The 21,047-nt window shown below is 46.1% G+C and overlaps 1 protein-coding gene and 1 long non-coding RNA gene across 28 annotated transcripts in view; one reads left to right on the top strand and one right to left on the bottom strand.

Moving 5' to 3' along the window:
• Positions 1–1,061: 1,061 nt before the first annotated feature.
• The window catches only part of LOC118363256 (neutral alpha-glucosidase AB-like), a 29,007-nt gene continuing 9,021 nt past the window's right edge, over positions 1,062–21,047 (bottom strand). For all 5 annotated transcript variants that reach the window (XM_052486812.1, XM_052486814.1, XM_052486810.1 and 2 more), the window contains exons 2-22: positions 20,728–20,838; positions 20,387–20,495; positions 20,110–20,237; positions 19,591–19,770; positions 16,865–16,940; positions 11,797–11,875; positions 11,494–11,590; positions 9,296–9,476; positions 8,987–9,140; positions 6,947–7,182; positions 6,645–6,771; positions 6,449–6,528; positions 6,231–6,371; positions 4,541–4,739; positions 4,001–4,309; positions 3,805–3,881; positions 3,611–3,685; positions 3,330–3,443; positions 3,119–3,231; positions 2,920–3,020; positions 1,062–2,688 (exon numbers count right to left, since the gene is read on the bottom strand). In XM_052486812.1, the coding sequence (XP_052342772.1) occupies positions 2,579–2,688; positions 2,920–3,020; positions 3,119–3,231; positions 3,330–3,443; positions 3,611–3,685; positions 3,805–3,881; positions 4,001–4,309; positions 4,541–4,739; positions 6,231–6,371; positions 6,449–6,528; positions 6,645–6,771; positions 6,947–7,182; positions 8,987–9,140; positions 9,296–9,476; positions 11,494–11,590; positions 11,797–11,875; positions 16,865–16,940; positions 19,591–19,770; positions 20,110–20,237; positions 20,387–20,495; positions 20,728–20,828 (2,787 nt within the window). In that variant the 5' untranslated portion in view covers positions 20,829–20,838 and the 3' untranslated portion in view covers positions 1,062–2,578. The remainder of the gene's footprint in view (positions 2,689–2,919; positions 3,021–3,118; positions 3,232–3,329; positions 3,444–3,610; positions 3,686–3,804; positions 3,882–4,000; positions 4,310–4,540; positions 4,740–6,230; positions 6,372–6,448; positions 6,529–6,644; positions 6,772–6,946; positions 7,183–8,986; positions 9,141–9,295; positions 9,477–11,493; positions 11,591–11,796; positions 11,876–16,864; positions 16,941–19,590; positions 19,771–20,109; positions 20,238–20,386; positions 20,496–20,727; positions 20,839–21,047) is intronic.
• On the top strand, positions 15,438–16,758 carry LOC127913684 (uncharacterized). Of its 23 annotated transcripts, none has more exons than XR_008086499.1 (5): positions 15,438–16,047; positions 16,090–16,131; positions 16,174–16,383; positions 16,468–16,509; positions 16,682–16,743. It is a non-coding gene; the product is annotated as an uncharacterized LOC127913684 (long non-coding RNA). The 23 variants fall into 23 exon arrangements; XR_008086492.1 differs by having other exon boundaries at positions 16,174–16,425; XR_008086510.1 differs by lacking the exon at positions 16,468–16,509 and having other exon boundaries at positions 16,174–16,341; positions 16,724–16,758.

The following is a 21,047-nucleotide window of genomic DNA, read 5'->3' as shown; positions in this document are numbered from 1 at the left end:
TCATGAACGTTGACGATATAGCCCATTTAGACTTTGTGGCTGTGGTAAATATGGTCCGTTTTATCCGGGGTCTTTGGGACAGCCATACTCCATTGAAGTTGACATTTAAAATGGGTTAAGGTTAGAGTCGGTGTTAAAGTTCCGGCACAAACCGTGCAGTATGAATATAGGCTAAAACTGCTTATTCAATAGAAATCCCCGATCACACTTGTAGGCGATGTCATTGCGACGTTGGCTATAGCAAAGCTCATGACGTCTACCACAAGGCTGCTGAAGGGAGATCGGATCTTAATAATGGCTTGGAATGGTATCAAACGCATGGAAACTGTGTTTAATGTGTTGAATTCAATTCCATGTATTCCGCTACAGCCAGTAATATGAGCCCGTCCTCCCTAATGTAGGTGCCACCGGCCACCTGTAGTGAAACAAGTAAACGGTCGTCTCCCGTCGAACTGCACATGTGCAGTCCGTCAAATCAAAACTCATTCGATATAAAGTTGTTTTTGACGGAAATTAAAACATGTCACTTCACGAGGTTGGAGAAATAACATGTTCAATTACTTAATTGGCTCGAATCTTGGTTGTGCTTTTAGATTGAGAAAATTATTCTAGGGAAGAATTTTTCACTTCTCTCATTGACAACTCAAACCCCAAACCATGGTGGGGTCTGTTTGGTCTATTTTGCAAGTTTTTTCGGAAGTCTCGCGATGTTGCATATCTGGGTTACGGTTTAGGATAGTAGATATGTTCCTAGGTTCCCGAAAAGCATTGTCCGAATAAAATTGGCACCGAGCGTTGTTTAAGGGTCAGTTGACATATTTCACAGAAAGTATTCATAGGAATAATATAAACCTAGCCTTTCTTAAAAACGTCCGGTATTATTGTAGTCCAAATTCGTATTCGGCAGAGACACAATTGTATTGAAAAGCTTTAAGTTGACAAAATATATTTCTTAAGTACAATAAATCAACAGACATTTGATTGGGAATGTAGTTACTTTATTATTACCCCTATCTACGTAAGCTGCATGAATTCATATGATTAAAAACAACAATGCTCTCTCACATTTGGTCAAGTTTATTTTCACTTGGTCTGCCATCTTATCACATACAACTGGCCTCCTTCCTTCCTGGTTCCAACACACTTGCTGAGAATGTTGCAGTAAGATTTTAATTCTCAACCACAAAATAAATCAAGAAAAACTATTCTAAAATCGTTTATCGCCAAGGACAGTAGGGAACGCAACAACCCCATAAAGAGGTACTATTATCAACCAGGACCGGTCCCTTGTCTCCAGAGTGAACTGCATCTTTGTAAACTAACTGAATATATAATTATTTCCTTAGTCACATTTAATACATTGACACATTTTATGAAAAATATTAAGAGCAAGAGACACTGAAGACACTGGACCGTGAACCCCAACCCACAAATTAACCCCAATGCCTGACCCTAACTGCTTTGAGTTCAATCTGGGACAAAAAGCTCTCACCTTCCTCTCAAGTGCATTTGATAATCAAGTAAACAAATTGAACAAGTCAGAACAGAAACATGTTATTAGGATGGGTTTCCACAAAGTCAGTGGTCCTAACCCCTGAATAATTCCAATATGAGCAAACTTAAAAAGCCAAATCCTCTCCCATTATGTTGTTACTGACCATGTGTTTGTCTTTTACCACCAGTACATAAAAACATGGCATGGTAATGACTGATGTAAGTGCACACAATCTCATCAGAAACTAATTTGGGGATAAATGAGGAGGAATGAGTAACCTTAAATTAGGGATATCAGATGTAAGACTCAATACATCTTATGGCAATAAGAAGAGAAATGCCACGACATTTACAGATGGTCTTGGATCAGTGCTGCATTGTTGCTTGGTAGAGTTTCTAATAAAACTAAATAGAATGTGGCACGAGATGAAAGTAAAGGGAGCGGTTTGGCTATCCTGTTGATTGCTCTTCAGTAATTACAGGGGGTAATGGAATGAAAACATGAAATAAGAAGAAATAAGAATTTAAAGTCATAAGACATGGCCAGATATGGAATTATTAACACATACTAACTACACTACAGCCTCTGAATGAGTGTCTTCATTTTGTTGTCAGCAAATCTATTCAATGATCTCTTACATCTAAAGCATACTTGACAGAAAACCTAAAATAATCATCCATCAGACTTGAATGTCTTTGAGTACTTCCAAACATTCACTACAACATCATGATTTGAACTGTGAAGAATTTCCCTAAAATGCAACTAACAATAAATCTACCTAGCAACCCTTCAGTAAGTTGACCAACTGTCAGTTTGACTGAAAGCAAGATGGACATGGAAGAGACACGGTTTTAGATCTACAGGCAGTGTTTGTATGCAAGCTTGGTATGAAATATTGTGTGCTTGGTATGAAATATTGTGTGTTTGGAGAGTCCTCTATCCCCTGTCCAGGCTGTGTACCACATTAAAGCAGTTGGTCAAATATCTTGCTTGGTGTGTTACAATTGCAACCCGTGTCCACTAAGTTCCTCCATCTCTCGTTCAGTCCGGTTCAGTCATCGTCGTCCTCCCCCTTCTCCATTGTTACTGAAGCACCACAGTCCAGTCCAGCCCTGCGTTCACACCCGGCTTGCGAAGGATTAACACCGACATGGAGGCATCAAACTCAAACTCCAGCTGACTCTCCTTGCCATCTACAGAGAAAAGACATCAGAATAGATCAATAAGTCATTTGAGACAGACCTGCCATTATACACACACAGTAATCAATAAACACAAAGAATGACAGTTTATTGGCCAACTGTTTCCATCTCATAATTGCCTACTTGGGTGTGAAAACAGGAAACATTCAAACACAATGACTTACTGGCATCTTAACTTGGTACACTAACCCATAATATGAATAAGACACTGGAAAAACTCACCAGGAGTCTTCAGAGTGGCCTTGCTGGGCTTACTGGCCCCCAATATGACAATCTTCTCAACCCAGGAAAAAGTGGTGAACTGAGAGCCAGGGGCCAGGTTCCTGCAGGGAGAGAGAATTCAGTTACATTCAACATAGACAAAAATCAAGGAGAGTAACAACAAAAATAAACAGAATATGTGAGAAATTATTTGACAGACCTGGAGGACAGGGCGTTATTGGCAAAGGAAAATCTTCTGTGGATGAACTGCTTCTGTTTGTCAAAGTTGAAGGTGTGGCCGTCGTCTATGTAGAGCTCACCCTGGGCAAATCGCTAACAGACATAACATTTGAAAATGTTTAAAGGTCAAATCCTGAACCCATCCAAATTTGGGGCAACAGTATAAGTGACAAAGTGTGTGTTTGTGTTACCTTGGGGCTGAGAGCAACGAATAAGGTGTAGGGGTCGTGTTCCATGCATGAAGATGACCTTCGAACCCGGGCCTTCCTGGGAATAATGGAACCACCGCGTTGGAATACCGGAATCTGGTAAGGAGAGAGAGTCAGTCAGGGAGTGTCTTTCCAATCTTACCCAGTTCTCTCAACAGAACTTTCAGGATATGGTCTTAACTGCATGTGACTGTTTAACTAAGCATGTAGCCCCCTGGGCGTGACTGACTGGTTGTTAGTGAGTGTGTTGTAGAGTTTCTTACAGAGTTGATGGTGACAGGGATGTAGAGGTTCTGGGCTCCGTTGTGTTTCTGGAACGTGTGGACGTCAAACCAGACCTGGAGGACACAGAACAGAGCAGCTAGGAGAGGGTTTCAATTAGACGGCTGACATATAACCTACATAAGACTGTTATAATAGTGACATAATGTTATGACAGTTCCTGAGAGAGACTCACCTCTCCTTTTCCAGGCAGGTAGGCAGTAACACCCCTAGCCCCCTCCTCAGTCACAGGGTGCACCAGCAGATCTCTCCCTGAAACAGCAGGATTGAAGGAATGTGACTCAGTCATGGTATCAGTCATAAAGGGTACATAAAGACAGGAATATCTATTGACACTGAGCTATACTAGGGAATAACACAATCTCACTCACCAAGCAGGAACTGGTCATCCATGGAGAACGTGGCCGTATCCTGAGGATACTCCACCCACAGAGGTCTCATGACGGGCTGGCCAGAGTGGTGGGCGTGGTAGAACAGCTGGTACCAGTAGGGCAGGAGGGCGTAACGCTGGCGGACAGCCTCCCTAATCAGAGCAGTGTTCTCTGGGCCAAACAGCCAGGGCTCCCTACGGGGGGTGTCCAGATGGGCATGGGCCCGGAAGAAGGGCTGGTATGCCCCTGTCTGGTACCAACGCACCAGGAGCTCAGTACTGGGAGACTTGAAGAAGCCACCCACATCAGCTAGGAGAGGGGGAGAGAGAGGAGGATGAGGAGTGGTACAGAGATAACAATGTAGTGAGGTATAAACAAACAGGCAACAAACCGTAATAATGTAATGTAAACAAGTCATGTAAAAAAGCATATAACACCAAAATAAAATGTAGCAAAATATTTCTGATGTATTAATTGTTTAGCTGTGGCTTTTAGTAGAGGGGGAAATAGTGGTATTAGCTAAGATTGAGTCAGACTCACCTCCACAGAAAGAGACACCAACCAGGCCCAGACTGAGACACATGGGGATGGAGATCTTCAGATGTTCCCACTCAGCAGCGTTATCACCTGTCCACACAGCACCGTAGCGCTGGGAGCCAGCGAAGAAGGCTCTGGTCAGGACAAAAGGTCTCTCCACTCCCCCTGAGCGCTCAATCAGACCCTCTGCTGTGGCCCTTTGCTGAGGGAAAGAGAAGAGGTGGTTACTGCAAGTTCAAGCAGCAAAGCTCGGTAGAAACATTAACAGTCATTTCTTTAAAAAAATAGGTAAAATGGAGGTCCTACTACTACAGAGGGAGGCTTACTGGATATCCTGTCTAAAAACATTGACCCCTAGTGGTCTGAATATTGACTTTGATCTCAGGCCCTTCTCATGAACAATTATTCTCTCTTCTTTATGAACAAGTCTAATAAATTATTATTATAAATGTGGTGGTATGAACCCTAAATGCTGATTGGCTGACAGCCATGGTATATCAGACCATATACCACGGTTATGATAAGTTATTTTTACTGGTCTAATTACATTGGTAACCAGTTTATTATAATAGTAACAACGCACCTCGGGGGTTTGTGATATATGGCCAATATACCACGACTAAGGGCCGTCTCCAGAAACTCTGCGTTGCGTCACGCAAATGAATAGCCCTTAGCCATGGTATATTGGCCATATACTACACCCCCTTGGGCCTTATTGCTTAAAATGTCGTCTTTCTACAGCTTACCAGTGTACACTCAATATGTTCCCCCTGTTGGTGATGCTTATTATGCATTATGGTTGAACCAAATTATTACATGGACCAAAAATGACATTGGAAACAATTAAATTAAATTTTTCTGTTATTTTACCAGGTAAGTTGACTGAGAACACGTTCTCATTTGCAGCAACGACCTGGGGAATAGTTACAGGGGAGAGGAGGGGGATGAATGAGCCAATTGTAAACTGGGGATTATTAGGTGACCGTGATGGTTTGAGGGCCAAATTGGGAATTTAGCCAGGACACCGGGGTTAACACCCCTACTCTTACAATAAGTGCCATGGGATCTTTAATGACCTCAGAGAGTCAGGACACTCATTTAATGTCCAATCTGAAAGACAGCACCCTACACAGGGCAGTGTCCCATTGGGATATTTTTTATATATATATTTTTTTAGACCAGAGGAAAGAGTGCCTCCTACTGGCCCTCCAACACCACTTCCAGCAGCATCTGGTCTCCCATCCAGGACCAACCCTTCTTAGCTTCAGAAGCAAGCCAGCAGTGGTATGCAGGGTGGTATGTGAAATTAAATTAAACAATGTATGTTGATGCTAATATTATGTAAAATATCTAATTATGTTTCCATATGATAACAGCCTAATATATTCTATATGCTGTAACCTATTGTCTTTTAACAGTTTCACTCAATTCATTCTAATCAACTTAATAAATATGACACACCCTTCTCTATTGTCAATGGTTGCACTAATTGCATATTTTGTCTACATAACCTGATTCAAGCATTCATGACATCACCCTGAAGGAAAAATGATGCCGAGACGGTGTTTCACCCAATACATTACTGGGTTAGATATATAATGTCCGACTCTATTATTCAAGAAAAAGTCTACCATTGCAAGTCCAAGTTCTACTAGAGTGACGATGTGCACATACAACACAGGCAAACACCCACCACGTATAATCCGTAGAGGTTGTGGAGGTCACGGTTCTCCCAGTTCCCATGCAGGGCATCTTTATGCATGGTGACCTCTGGTCCATTAAACACTGACGGCTCGTTCATATCGTTCCATGTATACATGTTCTCCATGGAACCCTGAGATCAGAGATGGGGGAAGAGATATTTCATCAATAGAACGACACATAGGTCAAACCTAGGCAGAATGGACTTACCTCATACTGATCGTAGGCAAACATACTGGCCCACCAAGCTCTCATCTCAGGGTTGGTAAAGTCTGGGTAACCAGAATTACCTACAATAGAATGAGGAAAGATTAGAGGGAGATGTTGAGTAATTGCAATGTGTAGCTGCAATTCATTTCCTTCCCTTTCTTTGATTGTGGGTCAGACCAATTTCGCCATCTCTTACCAGGCCAGCACCAGCCCTCATAGTCTCCGCCATCTTTGCTTTTGACGTAGAAGCCTTTGGAGCGGATCTCATTGTGGATCTTGTAGCTGCTGTCCACCTTGATGTGGGGGTCCACAATGGTCACCATCTAAATCGTACAGGGAGAACATGAGGGAGAAGGAAAATAGCAAAAATGAAAAGAGATGACTTGTCAACGTGTCTCAGAACCTTTTACTTTCTCCATTCATCCAGTCGACAGAACCCAGAAACATCTACTACAAGGGAGCCCTGGCCAGACAGCTGTAACACATTAATGTGCTCACCTTGCGTCTCTTGTCTAAAAGACCCTGCAGCATGTCTTTGGGCTGGGGGAACTTGTGAGGGTCCCAGGTGAAGTAGCGCTTGCCGTCCGTGTGCTCTATGTCCAGCCAGATGAAGTCGTAGGGGATGTCGTGGTCATCAAAGCCCTGGTCCACCGCCGCCACATCCTCCTGGTCGTTGTAGTTCCAGCGGCACTGATGGTAGGCCAGCGCAGACAGGGGAGGGAAGGCCTGGGTACCTGGGGTGGGGGAAGAGAGCTGGGTGGTCATATACAGATAGTTGTATTATGAGGGACCCTGGTGGCAGGCCAGCGCAGACAGGGGAGGGAAGGCCTGGGTACCTGGTGGGGGGGAAGAGAGCTGGGTGGTCATATACAGATAGTTGTATTATGAGGGACTCTGGTGGCAGGCCAGCGCAGACAGGGGAGGGAAGGCCTGGGTACCTGGTGGGGGGGAAGAGAGCTGGGTGGTCATATACAGATAGTTGTATTATGAGGGACTCTGGTGGCAGGCCAGCGCAGACAGGGGAGGGAAGGCCTGGGTACCTGGTGGGGGGGAAGAGAGCTGGGTGGTCATATACAGATAGTTGTATTATGAGGGACCCTGGTGGCAGGCCAGCGCAGACAGGGGAGGGAAGGCCTGGGTACCTGGTGGGGGGAAGAGAGCTGGGTGGTCATATACAGATAGTTGTATTATGAGGGACCCTGGTGGCAGGCCAGCGCAGACAGGGGAGGGAAGGCCTGGGTACCTGGTGGGGGGGAAGAGAGCTGGGTGGTCATATACAGATAGTTGTATTATGAGGGACCCTGGTGGCAGGCCAGCGCAGACAGGGGAGGGAAGGCCTGGGTACCTGGTGGGGGGGAAGAGAGCTGGGTGGTCATATACAGATAGTTGTATTATGAGGGACCCTGGTGGCAGGCCAGCGCAGACAGGGGAGGGAAGGCCTGGGTACCTGGTGGGGGGGAAGAGAGCTGGGTGGTCATATACAGATAGTTGTATTATGAGGGACCCTGGTGGCAGGCCAGCGCAGACAGGGGAGGGAAGGCCTGGGTACCTGGTGGGGGGGAAGAGAGCTGGGTGGTCATATACAGATAGTTGTATTATGAGGGACCCTGGTGGCAGGCCAGCACAGACAGGGGAGGGAAGGGTACCTATATGCAAAGGCACAAGGTCTGGGGAGGATGTCAGGTTCTCTGACATTTGAAATGGGAGAAAAATATTCTGGGGAGTGGCCTCCCAAGACGTTGGTTGACGTTTATTGGGACGAATCTTGTCCTGAAGGCAGAGTTGAGCGGATATAGAGAGAGAGATCTATATATATTAACAAAACACAAATGAGCCTTTTTGTTCTTAATTTAAGGTTAGGTCTCAGGTTAGCAGTATGGTTAAGGTAAAAAATCTGATTTTATGACTGTGGCCATGCCAGCTGACCATTCCAGCTAGTGACTACCCTGCTCCCGAGTGGCGCAGCGGTTTACCGCATCCCAGTGCTAGAGGCGTCACTACAGACCCTGGTTCGATCCCGGGCTGTATCACAACTGGCCGTGATCGGGAGTCCCATAGGGCAGCGCACAATTGGCCCATCGTCGTCCGGGTTAGGGTAGGGTTTGAAAAGCATTGTAAATACAAATATTGTTTTCTTTACTGACTCGCCTATTTAAATGGTTAACAAATAATAACAATACTTTTTTTTTTTTTAACTACCCTGCAGAGCTGCCTACAGTACATGAGTCATCTCAATAAAGGCCAACCTGCTCTTCAGATAGACAACTCTAAGCGGGCCTTGAAATTCGGGTGGGAATTATGCTAATTTGTAGCTAGGGCAACAAGCGGATACGGCAGCGATGTTACTGGAGACGCGTCCCATTTCCGACTGGTCCTCTCGGTCCCAATTGACGCAATAACTTTTAGCTGGAGCGATGATACATTGCCGGAAGAAAACCGTCTGCCTAGAGAGACTAGGTGTGTGAGGGTGATGAAGGAAGTGGAAATAGACTGGTGGACTGGGAATATGAACTGGGTTTCTGTAGTGGGGAGTCTGACCTGTGAGTGAGGCGTACTGGGAGAAGACATCAGTGGGAGTGGGTCCCAGCATGATGAAGACGTCGATGATGCCGCTCTCTGAGATCCAACGCACGTCTGTCTGTGGCGTCTCACTGGAGCCCTGAACGTAGTCCAGCATCTGGCCAAACACTGTCTGCACCACCAGAGAGAACCAGCATAGGGGTAAGAGGGTGTGTGTTCTCTCTGACTGTACCCTTCAATGTCTATACACAGGGTGGCTCAGATGTGTTTGTCTCACTCAGAACCTGGAGAAAGAGGATTGACTGACTGTGTGTGTATCGATCTTACCTTGCCGGCGGTGTTGGAGCTGATGTCCACCCAGGTCTCAGCAGCGTTGAGCCAGAAGATGCCCATGGTGCGCTGTGCACTGTGAGACAGCATGACAGGGATGGCACCGTACAGGGCCATAGGGTTGAACACCTCATACTGGAACACGTCTAGGTTAAACAACCGGTATGGATCCCCTCCACTGGAAAACGCATAAGTATATATATACACATATATATATATATACACATACATACATACATACATACATACATACATACATACATACATACATACATACATACATACATACATACATACATACATACATATATATATAGTATTGTATTGTCATATAGTCGGTCATTTTGTGTTATTTAAAAATCTTCAACCCACAATGTTGAAAAAGATCAAATCAAATGCATATAAGGATGTCCTGCACCGTTAGAAAATACATACACTAGTTCTTAGTTAAAACTACTGTCTCAATGTTTTTTTTTCCCACCTTTATTTAACCAGGTAGGCCAGTTGAGAACAAGTTCTCATTTACAACTGTGACCTAGCCAAGATAAAGCAAAGCAGTGCGACACAACAGTTTTACACATTGAATAAACAAAACGTACATATAACAAAATAGAAAAGTATATATACAGTGTGTGCAAATGAGGTAAGATAAGGGAGGTAAGGCAATAAATAGGCCATAGTGGCAAAGTAATGACAATTTAGCAATTAAGCACTGGTGTGATAGATGTGCAGAAGACGAATGTGCAAGTAGAGATACTGGGGTGCAAAGGAGGAAAAAAACAATATGGGGAGGAGGTAGTTGGGTGGGCTATTTACAGATGGGCTATGTACAGGTGCAATGATCTGTAAGCTGCTCTGACAGCTGATGCTTAAAGTTGGTGAGGGAGATATGAGTATTCAGCTTCAGTGATTTTTGCAATTTGTTCCAGTCGTTGGCAGCAGAGAACTGGAAGGAAAGGCGGCCAAATGAGATGTTTGCTTTGGGGGTGACCAGTGAGATATACCTGCTGGAGCGCGTGCTACGGGTGGGTGCTGCTTTGGTGACCAGTGAGCTGAGATAAGGTGGGGCTTTACCTAGCAAAGACTTATAGATGACCTGGAGAGCCAGTGGGTTTGGCGACGAATATGAAGCGAGGGCCAGCCAACGATAGCATACAGGTAACAGTGGTGGGTAGTATATGGGGCTTTGGTGACAAAATGGATGGCACTGTGATAGACTGCATCCAGTTTGCTGAGTAGAGTGTTGGAGGCTATTCTGTAAATGATATTGCCGAAGTCAAGGATCGGTAGGATAGTCAGTTTTACGAGGGTATGTTTGGCAGCATGAGTTAAGGATGCTTTGTTGCAAAATAGGATGCCGATTCTAGATTTTTGGATTGGAGATGCTTAATGTGCACCTGGAAGGAGAGTTTACAGTCTAACCAGACACCTAAGTATTTGAAGTTGTCCACAAGTCAGAACCGTCCAGAGTAGTTATGCTAAACGGGCGGGCAGGTGCGGGCAGCGATCAGTTGAAGAGCATGCATTTAGTTTTACTTGCATTTAAGAGCAGTTGGAGGCCACGGAAGGAGTGTTGTATGGCAATGAGGCTCGTCTGGAGGTTAGTTAACACAGTGCCCAAATGTAACTTTATGTCCGTCCCCTCCTCCTCTTTCCGCAGCAACCAGTGATCCGGGTCAACAGCATCAATGTAACAGTATAACTTTAGACCGTCCCCTCGCCCATACCCGGGCGTGAACCAGGGACCCTCTGCACACATCAACAACAGTCACCCACGAAGCATCGTTACCCATCGCTCCACAAAAGCCGCGGCCCTTGCAGAGCAAGGGGAACCACTACTTCAAGGTCTCAGAGCAAGTGACGTCACCGATTGAAACGCTATTTAGCACGCACCACCACTAACTAGCTAGCCGTTTCACATCCGTTACACAAAGAAGGGCCAGATGTATACAGAATGGTGTCGTCTGCATAGAGGTGGATCAGAGAATCACCAGCAGCAAGAGCGACATCATTGATGGAAACAGAGAAAAGAGTCGGCCCGAGAATTGAACCCTGTGGCACCCCCATAGAGACTGCGAGAGGTGAATGTGGCTGTTGAGTCGAAAACCTAGGCCAGGCCGATGAATACGGCTGCACAGTAGTGTCTTTTATCGATGGCGGATTAACCAATGTCATGGTCAATGTCAGTCACTTACTCAGTGGCTTTGAGTTTGAGGCTGTCTGCGTGTTCTGGGATGCCATAGACGTTCTCCACCCCTGGCAGAGAGAAGTCTAGACTGATGGAGGAAGGGCCTAAGAGAGATAACAGCCAATCAAGATACACATCAACACTGACTGGTCACTGTGCCTAACGCAAGTCATAAAACTCATCCAATCATAAAATAATATCTCCAGGAGATGAGCAGTGAGTACCCAGGATCAGAATACCAAGTACTCAACTGCAAGCCGCCTCTTTCACCTGTCAATTGAAATTAGGGTCCACAGAAAAGTATACGTACCATTGGGTTTGCTGTCTGTGTGCGATTTGAATGTCTCCTCCCACATTCCATCTTCCACTTTCTCATCCTCCTTCGCCTTCTAGGAAGGAAGGAACAAAAGAACAAAGGTGGAGACAGATGGAAATAATTGCAGAGGAGCCTTGTGGTGCGAAAGAGAATGGTAATGGTGACAGTAATGGTACAACAGAAAGGGGGTTGATTTCAGCCCAGAGGCAGTAATGTTATAACTAGGGATGAAATGGTTACCGGCTTCACGATAAACCATGGTAAAATTCCCGAAGGTTAGTATTACTGTTTCAAATTTTAAATAAATCATTAAAACCGTGTTTGATTACCACGGTTTGAAAAACTCACGGTAAACACTGTCCAACATCAACCAAAGTTAGCAACAGTCTGGCGCAGCATGCAACGTGGGTTTTGTTTTGTGTGATAACATGGCGGAAGGCAGTGACAGCGCTCGGGAGATTTTTCTGCCATCTAAGAGGACCAAATCTGAAGTGTGGTCGTATTTTGGGTTTTACAAGAGTGCTGAGGGAAACTTAATCGAAGATGATCACCCTGTCTGCAGAATACGCAACAACAACAAAAAAATGCATATAAGGGGGCAACAATTCAAATCTATTGAGTCATCTTCGTAACCACCACCCACTACTTTATAGCGAATGCAAAGTAAGTTAAGTTTTAGCTCAATGCATGATGTAGGGACTTTGAACGGGGGAAAATGTCATGGTGTCTGTCTAACTTGCTAATAGCTTGTCAATAATGTAAAGGGAAAATGTCAGTGTTTCCTACTCTTGTAAAAACACTACGCGTTGTTCTGCTGATGTATGCGCCGTGTGTCTGCAGACTATTCACCCATTGCACAAGATAACACGTTATGCAGTTTAATCACTCAACCAACCTTTTGTTCAATTAAAATCCGTCAGTCATCGAATTGGTTATAAAAGTGTTCCAAAAGGAGAAACACTATATACTCCTGTACAAGACTCCTGTATTGATGTCAATTGTTGGGCTCATTGCAATAACTACCACTGTCTTCTTAAGACTCATTTGCATTTATGTAAATTGTGGATGAGGCCATTGCATATACTCAAATGCAACACAGAAGATAGAATGTGTATGTAACACCAATAATAATACATGTGCTATTCCCTTGTTTACAGAGCGGGAGTGCAGCAGACAAACCCAGTGATGCTACTGGTCCCTCATCGACAGCTGTGACGCTTATGCACCCACATCAAAACATGCTCAAGACCTCACTGCGGCCCTTTCATATTACATTACAAAGGACATGATGCAATTTCAAATTGTTGAGAGGCCTGGCTTTCTGAGGCTGATGAAGGTTGCCGTGCCTCACTACAACGTGCCATCACCAACATTCTTTTCCAAGACTGAAATCCCAAACCTGTAGAACCAGGTTCAAGCTGATGTTGGAAAAGGTTTGGCTCAAGGCACATGGTTTGCTGCAACTACTGACCTCTGGACCAGTGAAATCCGGGGTGGTCAACCATACATCAGCTTCACTATCTATTACCTCACCCCAGACTGGAAACTGGACTCAAAACTGCCTGGAAACAGTTCTTCCCAGAAGATCACTCGGCTCACAGTTTGAGAATATGCTGGAAGAGTGGGGGATCAACAAGAAAGACCTGGTCTGCATAACCACAGACAACGCAACAAACATGACCAAGGCTTTTGAAGAGTTCCCAGATCAGTGGCTTGGGTGCTTTGGCCATAATTTGAACCTGGCCATCTCAAAGGCTCTGAAAATTCAGAGAGTTGACACAACAGTTAAGGCCTGCTGTCATCTGGTCCAATGCTTCTCACAGCTGGAAGGAGAGAACTGAGAGAAAAGCAAGCTGCCCTTAACATGCCACAGAAGGCTCTGATCCATGATGTGGTGACCCGATGGGGATCTACATACAAGATGCTTGAGCGTTTCCTCAGCCAACAGCAGCCAGCCTGTGTGACACTGGCTGGAGAAAGAGGAACATGGCACCTGATGGCCATGGATGCTGACATAAGTGTCATGGAAGCAACTGTGCCAGCTCCTTGAACCTCTGAGCAAGTTTACAGATGCACTTGCCTCAGAGACATGAGTGACACTGTCAGCCATCAAACCTGTCCTGGACCACATCACCCGTGATGTTCTGGTGGAAAAGGATATGGATCCATCCCTGACCAAGGAGATGAAAAGGGTAATGAGAGAAGAGCTTAACAACAGATACACATTAGGCAAATAGTCAGGCACATGGCTTGTTTCATTGACCCCTGCTTCAAAGGGAGCTTTTTAGGTGAGCCTGAGGCTGCAAAAGTTGACACTGACAGCCGTGTTCAGGAGGCCTTGAAGCTGGCAGCTGCACAAGTCTGGGAAGAACCACAAAGCACCAGCAGCACCTCCACCACCCCCACAGCGGCATCAGAGGGGAAAGGCCTGGCTGAGTTGCTGAGAAAGATCACCTTTCTGCTGCCTTGTTGAGGTAAAGAGGGTCAGATTCCGACCTCCCCAGAAGACAGAGTGAAAGAAGAGATCAAGGTCTACCTGTCTCTGCCACCCATTCCAGCAGAAGAAGATCCACTGGTGTGGAGCCACCATGTATCAGAGCTGCCTCACCTTTCCACGGTTGCCAGGAAGCTTTTGTACATCCCAGCAACCAGCGTGCCATCAGTGTTCAGTGCCAGCGGGCACATAGTCTCCCCTCGCAGATCACTACTTAAACCAGACAGTAAATATGCTGACATTTCAATCTCAAGTGAACAACGACGCATACATACAGGATGTTAGGCCAGTAGCACCTTGTTTCTTTGTGGAGAGAACGGAAATACAATCAGTGCTGTTCATTTGATCTGTTTACATATTTTGTGTTTAATGTCAACACCTGCACATGGGATGTGTTTACATATGGTTGTATTGTTCTTACATGCACATGGGATGTGTTTACATATGGTTGTATTGTTCTGACATCCACATGGGATGTGTTTACATATGGTTGTATTGTTCTGACATGCACATGGGATGTGTTTACATATGGTTGTATTGTTCTGACATCCACATGGGATGTGTTTACATATGGTTGTATTGTTCTTACATCCACATGGGATGTGTTTACATATGGTTGTATTGTTCTTCCACATTATGGTTGTATTGTTCTGACATGCACATTGGATGTGTTTACATATGGTTGTGTTGTTCTGACATTTGTTGTTTACTATGGTTGTGTTGTTCTGACATGCACATTGGATGTGTTTACATATGGTTGTATTGTTCTTACATCCACATGGGATGTGTTTACATATGGTTGTATTGTTCTGACATGCACATGGGATGTGTTTACATATGGTTGTATTGTTCTGACATCCACATGGGATGTGTTTACATATGGTTGTATTGTTCTTACATGCACATTGGATGTGTTTACATATGGTTGTATTGTTCTTACATTCACATTGCTTTACTTGTGTTGCTTTTATATGCACATTTGATTTGTTTACTGAAGGTTGTGTTCATTAAAACCTACACAAGGGAAACTTTTACCTCTCATGGCCACATGGTGCCATCTTTAATGATATTATTTAATGTTTATGCACAAAGTGCATAGTGCTGCTAATTCATTGTTTGTTGGATTTCAGTGTGTGTGAGTATCAGTACTTTCTGCACGTTTTAACAATACCGCAATAATACTGCTAACCGTGATTATTTTGGTCACTATAATCGTGATATGAAATTCTCATACCATTTAATCTCTAGTTACAACAGAAAGGGTTCGATTTCAGCCCAGGGGCAGTAAGGTTACAACAGAAAGGGGTTGATTTCAGCCCAGGGGCAGTAAGGTTCCAACAGAAAGGAGTTGATTTCAGCCCAGGGGCAGTAAGGTTACAACAGAAAGGGGTTGATTTCAGCCCAGGGGCAGTAAGGTTACAACAGAAAGGAGTTGATTTCAGCCCAGGGGCAGTAAGGTTACAACAGAAAGGAGTTGATTTCAGCCCAGGGGCAGTAAGGTTACAACAGAAAGGGGTTGATTTCAGCCCAGGGGCAGTAAGGTTCCAACAGAAAGGAGTTGATTTCAGCCCAGGGGCAGTAAGGTTACAACAGAAAGGGGTTGATTTCAGCCCAGGGGCAGTAAGGTTACAACAGAAAGGGGTTGATTTCAGCCCAGGGGCAGTAAGGTTACAACAGAAAGGGGTTGATTTCAGCCCAGGGGCAGTAAGGTTACAACATAAAGGAGTTGATTTCAGCCCAGGGGCAGTAAGGTTCCAACAGAAAGGAGTTGATTTCAGCCCAGGGGCAGTAAGGTTACAACATAAAGGAGTTGATTTCAGCCCAGGGGCAGTAAGGTTCCAACAGAAAGGAGTTGATTTCAGCCCAGGCGCAGTAAGGTTCCAACAGAAAGGAGTTGATTTCAGCCCAGGGGCAGTAAGGTTACAACATAAAGGAGTTGATTTCAGCCCAGGGGCAGTAAGGTTACAACATAAAGGAGTTGATTTCAGCCCAGGGGCAGTAAGGTTACAACAGAAAGGGGTTGATTTCAGCCCAGGGGCAGTAAGGTTACGACAGAAAGGAGTTGATTTCAGCCCAGGGGCAGTAAGGTTACGACAGAAAGGAGTTGATTTCAGCCCAGGGGCAGTAAGGTTACAACAGAAAGGAGTTGATTTCAGCCCAGGGGCAGTAAGGTTACAACAGAAAGGGGTTGATTTCAGCCCAGGGGCAGTAAGGTTACAACAGAAAGGGGTTGATTTCAGCCCAGGGGCAGTAAGATTACAACAGAAAGGGGTTGATTTCAGCCCAGGGGCAGTAAGGTTACAACAGACAGAAAGGAGTTGATTTCAGCCCAGGGGCAGTAAGGTTCCAACAGAAAGGAGTTGATTTCAGCCCAGGGGCAGTAAGATTACAACAGAAAGGAGTTGATTTCAGCCCAGGGGCAGTAAGGTTACAACAGAAAGGAGTTGATTTCAGCCCAGGGGCAGGGCAGAAAGCAATATTTAAAAAAAAAACTTTAACTGCATCTTTTGTTCAGTTTACTGATCCTGATCAAAAGCCTGGGGGAATCCTTCGTTACCCCTCCCATACCTCTTCCTCTCCTTCTGCCGGTTCGTTGGCAGCCTCAGTTTCTTCTTTATTCTCAGTTCCTCCTGGGTCTACCTTGCTGTGGGAGAGAGAGAGAGACACATAACCTGCTGACAACTGAGTAAATAAAAATCCCAAATGGAACAAGAGGCACACATGGAAAAGAGAACCGAAGGAAAATCATGACCCCACACAGCCTTCTCACTAGAATCAAAATAGTGTTCGTGTCAACCTACTTAACCTTTTAAAATTTCACTCTAATGACAAAGGGGAACAAGAGGATAACAATTCCCTACCTTGTGGTTATTTTGATGTAAACACCAAGGGACTAACCCCCAAGTGACTACCGGTACCCTGTCTTACATAGACTTCCTCAGCGAACACATACATACTACCCCTGTGAAAGCACACACTGACCAGAACAAACCAGCCTTGAGGGGAGAGACATCGTGGTCTACTCAGTGCTATGGGATTAGACTATGCCGCCTCTACATATGACATGACTGTTGGGTCAACAGTGTGGTGAAATGGCTGTATCATGAAGACATTTGAAGTCAAGAGAAATGTGGAAATGTGGGAGGAAAAAGGCATGTGAGCATCTCCTCTGAAGACCAGTAAAGAGCAGACCAAATGGTAGTGAGCCTAGAACTGGCCTTCATGTCTAGACAGGAAAATATTTCAGAAAATGCTACCAGCCCAAGTCACCACATCCTTGAGCCATTTGGTCATGTCATTTTTGGATGTCTAAACTTCTTGGATGTCTAAACTACAACTCAATTCCATACTCCTACATTGCCAGCACAGACAAATACAAACCTACAAAGGTGAAGGAATTTACCTAGAGAATACCCACTTGATGTTTTCCCACATGCCATTAACTTTGGTTTTTATCTTATAGGAGATGCTGAGAGGTAGAAGAGAAGAACGGGACAGAATGGAGGAAAATAATAATGAAATGGAGAACACAATAGCAAGCAGTGAAAAAGCAAGAAAACATGTATAATAAGGGGTGCGTGGGATGTGAGTTGGTGCGTGGGATGTGAGTTGGTGCGTGGGATGTGAGTTGGTGCGTGGGATGTGAGTTGGTGCGTGGGATGTGAGTTGGTGCGTGGGATGTGAGTTGGTGCGTGGGATGTGAGTTGGTGCGTGGGATGTGAGTTGGTGCGTGGGATGAGTTGGTGATGTGAGTTGGTGCGTGGGATGTGAGTTGGTGCGTGGGATGATTGTGATGTTGGTGCGTGGGATGTGAGTTGGTGCGTGGGATGTGAGTGATGTTGGTGCGTGGGATGTGAGTTGGTGCGTGGGATGTGAGTTGGTGCGTGGGATGTGTGGTGCGTGGGATGTGGTGCGTGGGATGTGAGTTGGTGCGTGGGATGTGAGTTGGTGCGTGGGATGTGATGTTGGTGCGTGGGATGTGAGTTGGTGCGTGGGATGTTGGTGCGTGGGATGTGAGTTGGTGCGTGGGATGTGTGGGGTGCGTGGGATGTGACTTGGTGCGTGGGATGTGAGTTGGGATGCGTGGGATGTTGGTGGGGTGACTTGGTGCGTGGGATGTGACTTGTGCGGACTTGGTGGGATGTGACTTGATGTGACTTGGTGCGTGGGATGTGACTTGGTGGTGCGTGGGATGTGACTTGTGCGTGGTGCGTGGGATGTGACTTGGTGCGTGGTATGTGACTTGTGCGTGGGATGCGATGTGACTTGGTGCGTGGGATGGTGCGTGGGATGTGAGTTGGTGCGTGGGATGTGAGTTGGTGCGTGGGATGTTGGTGCGTGGGATGTGAGTTGGTGCGTGGGATGTGAGTTGGTGCGTGGGATGTCGTGGGATGTGAGTTGGTGCGTGGGATGTGAGTTGGTGCGTGGGATGTGAGTTGGTGCGTGGGATGTGAGTTGGTGCGTGGGATGCGAGTTGGTGCGTGGGATGTGAGTTGGTGCGCGTGGGAGTTGTGAGTTGGTGCGTGGGATGTGAGTTGGTGCGTGGGATGTGAGTTGGTGCGTGGGATGTGAGTTGGTGCGCGTGGGATGTGAGTTGGTGCGTGGGATGTGAGTTGGTGCGTGGGATGTGAGTTGGTGCGTGGGATGTGAGTTGGTGCGTGGGATGCGATGTGAGTTGGTGCGTGGGATGTGTTGGTGCGTGGGATGTGAGTTGGTGCGTGGGATGTGAGTTGGTGCGTGGGATGGTGCGTGGGATGTGAGCGGTGCGTGGGATGTGAGTTGGTGCGTGGGATGTGAGTTGGTGCGTGGGATGTGAGTTGGTGCGTGGGATGTGAGTTGGTGCGTGGGATGTGAGTTGGTGCGTGGGATGCGTGGGATGGTGGTGCGTGGGATGCGAGTTGGTGCGTGGGATGTGAGTTGGTGCGTGGGATGTGAGTTGGTGCGTGGGATGTGAGTTGGTGCGTGGGTGAGTTGGTGCGTGGGATGTGAGTTGGTGCGTGGGATGCGTGGGATGCGAGTTGGTGCGTGGGATGTGAGTTGGTGCGTGGGATGTGAGTTGGTGCGTGGGATGTGAGTTGGTGCGTGGGATGCGAGTTGGTGCGTGGGATGCGAGTTGGTGCGTGGGATGCGAGTTGGTGCGTGGGATGCGAGTTGGTGCGTGGGATGCGAGTTGGTGCGTGGGATGCGAGTTGGTGCGTGGGATGCGAGTTGGTGCGTGGGATGCGAGTTGGTGCGTGGGATGCGAGTTGGTGCGTGGGATGCGAGTTGGTGCGTGGGATGTGAATGTGACTCACGTATCCTTGCGGATTCGGAGGTGCTCGAAGGCCAGCAGGCCACGGGAGTTAAGTGACAGAAGAACCTCCCGCCCCTCCATGATGTCCAATCGGAACGGATTAGCGCTGACGATCAGCCGCTGAGAGTCTGCCCCCAAAGACAGAACCACCCCATTCTCATCCCGAGACAGGAGAGACAAACTGAAGGAGAGGGAGAACAAGATGTGTGAAATAGGTAAATTGATGGGTGGAAGAAACAGAAAACACCCAACAAATAAATTATTCTGTGCCATCTTGTCTCCACTGTCTATTCACAGATGTATTCTCTCTTGATGCTGGAGGTTATGATATTATCAACTGAGAGCCAGGCAATTTATCTACTGCATGCCCTCAGGTAGTGTTTGCCTGCTTCCTCCACTAACTACATTTCCTTTTAACTCCATTGCTGGTCTCTGTCCTAACCAATTCTTTAAATTCTCCCCATCCACATGGCTCAATGTCACTCATCCACTACTCCAGATAGCTCCCTATGAGACTTACGGCTCTGTGGGTGGGTCATTGATGAGCACATCGGGGACCTCAAAACGAGGCTTCAGTGGCTTCAATTCATTTATCTTCACCCTGGTCATGTTGCCCTGGAGACGATAGAGCTCAAGCAGCAGACGCACCTGAGGGAGCGGGGGAGAGGTGGGGGTTCAAAAAGACGAGACCAGGACCCAAAGGGGTTTCAGCACACCTGTTAATACATGTATGGATGGATGTACAATAACATATTATATCATCTGTGAATTAAAGTCTGTGTGTGTGTCTAACAAACCTTGTTGTTGTCATTGATGAGCTGCAGTGTGAGTTTGGTGTTGGTGAGCTCCAGGGTCTCCAGCAGGGCTCTGTATGGGGACTGGCCAGGCTTTAACGCTCGCTGACGTCTGAGTGCACAAACACACAGAGTTATAACATGTTTATTAAGGTTTGTGTTATGTCAACGTAGAAGTACATATTGTGAACACTGGACCATAAGTGTGGAAGAGAATGGAGGTAGACTTGTTGAGGACTTACATGTTACCATCAGTTACTTAGACTGACAGTCTACTCTCATTGACTGTGTACAATCTCTATGAAGGTGCTGAGTGGTGTAGCTGCGTATCATCTAGAACTCACTTGCAGAATGCACTCTGGTCACAGGTTTTGAAGTTCCCCCGGTCCACTGCCCAGGTCCCACTGAGGCAGCCAGCCAGCCACAACACTAACAGAGGCCCCATCTTGAGAGGGCTGATGAGAGAAACAGAAAATTGGAAGTAAATGTTAAGTGGAAAAATACTACATACATTCAGCTCTGTAACGTTACAGTGATAGATAACGCTGACAACAAGTCATAAACATATTCCAACTGAGATCCTCGAGTACTCCAAACAGCACATGTCTGTTGTGCCCAAAGACAAGCAGACCTGATTCTACTGGTCAACTGGTGCACCCGATTA

This window comes from Oncorhynchus keta, chromosome 30, assembly GCF_023373465.1.
Source record: "Oncorhynchus keta strain PuntledgeMale-10-30-2019 chromosome 30, Oket_V2, whole genome shotgun sequence".
NCBI lineage: Eukaryota > Metazoa > Chordata > Actinopteri > Salmoniformes > Salmonidae > Oncorhynchus > Oncorhynchus keta.
Note: the sequence above shows the minus strand (reverse complement) of the source record. Positions and strands in the feature narration are given on the sequence as shown.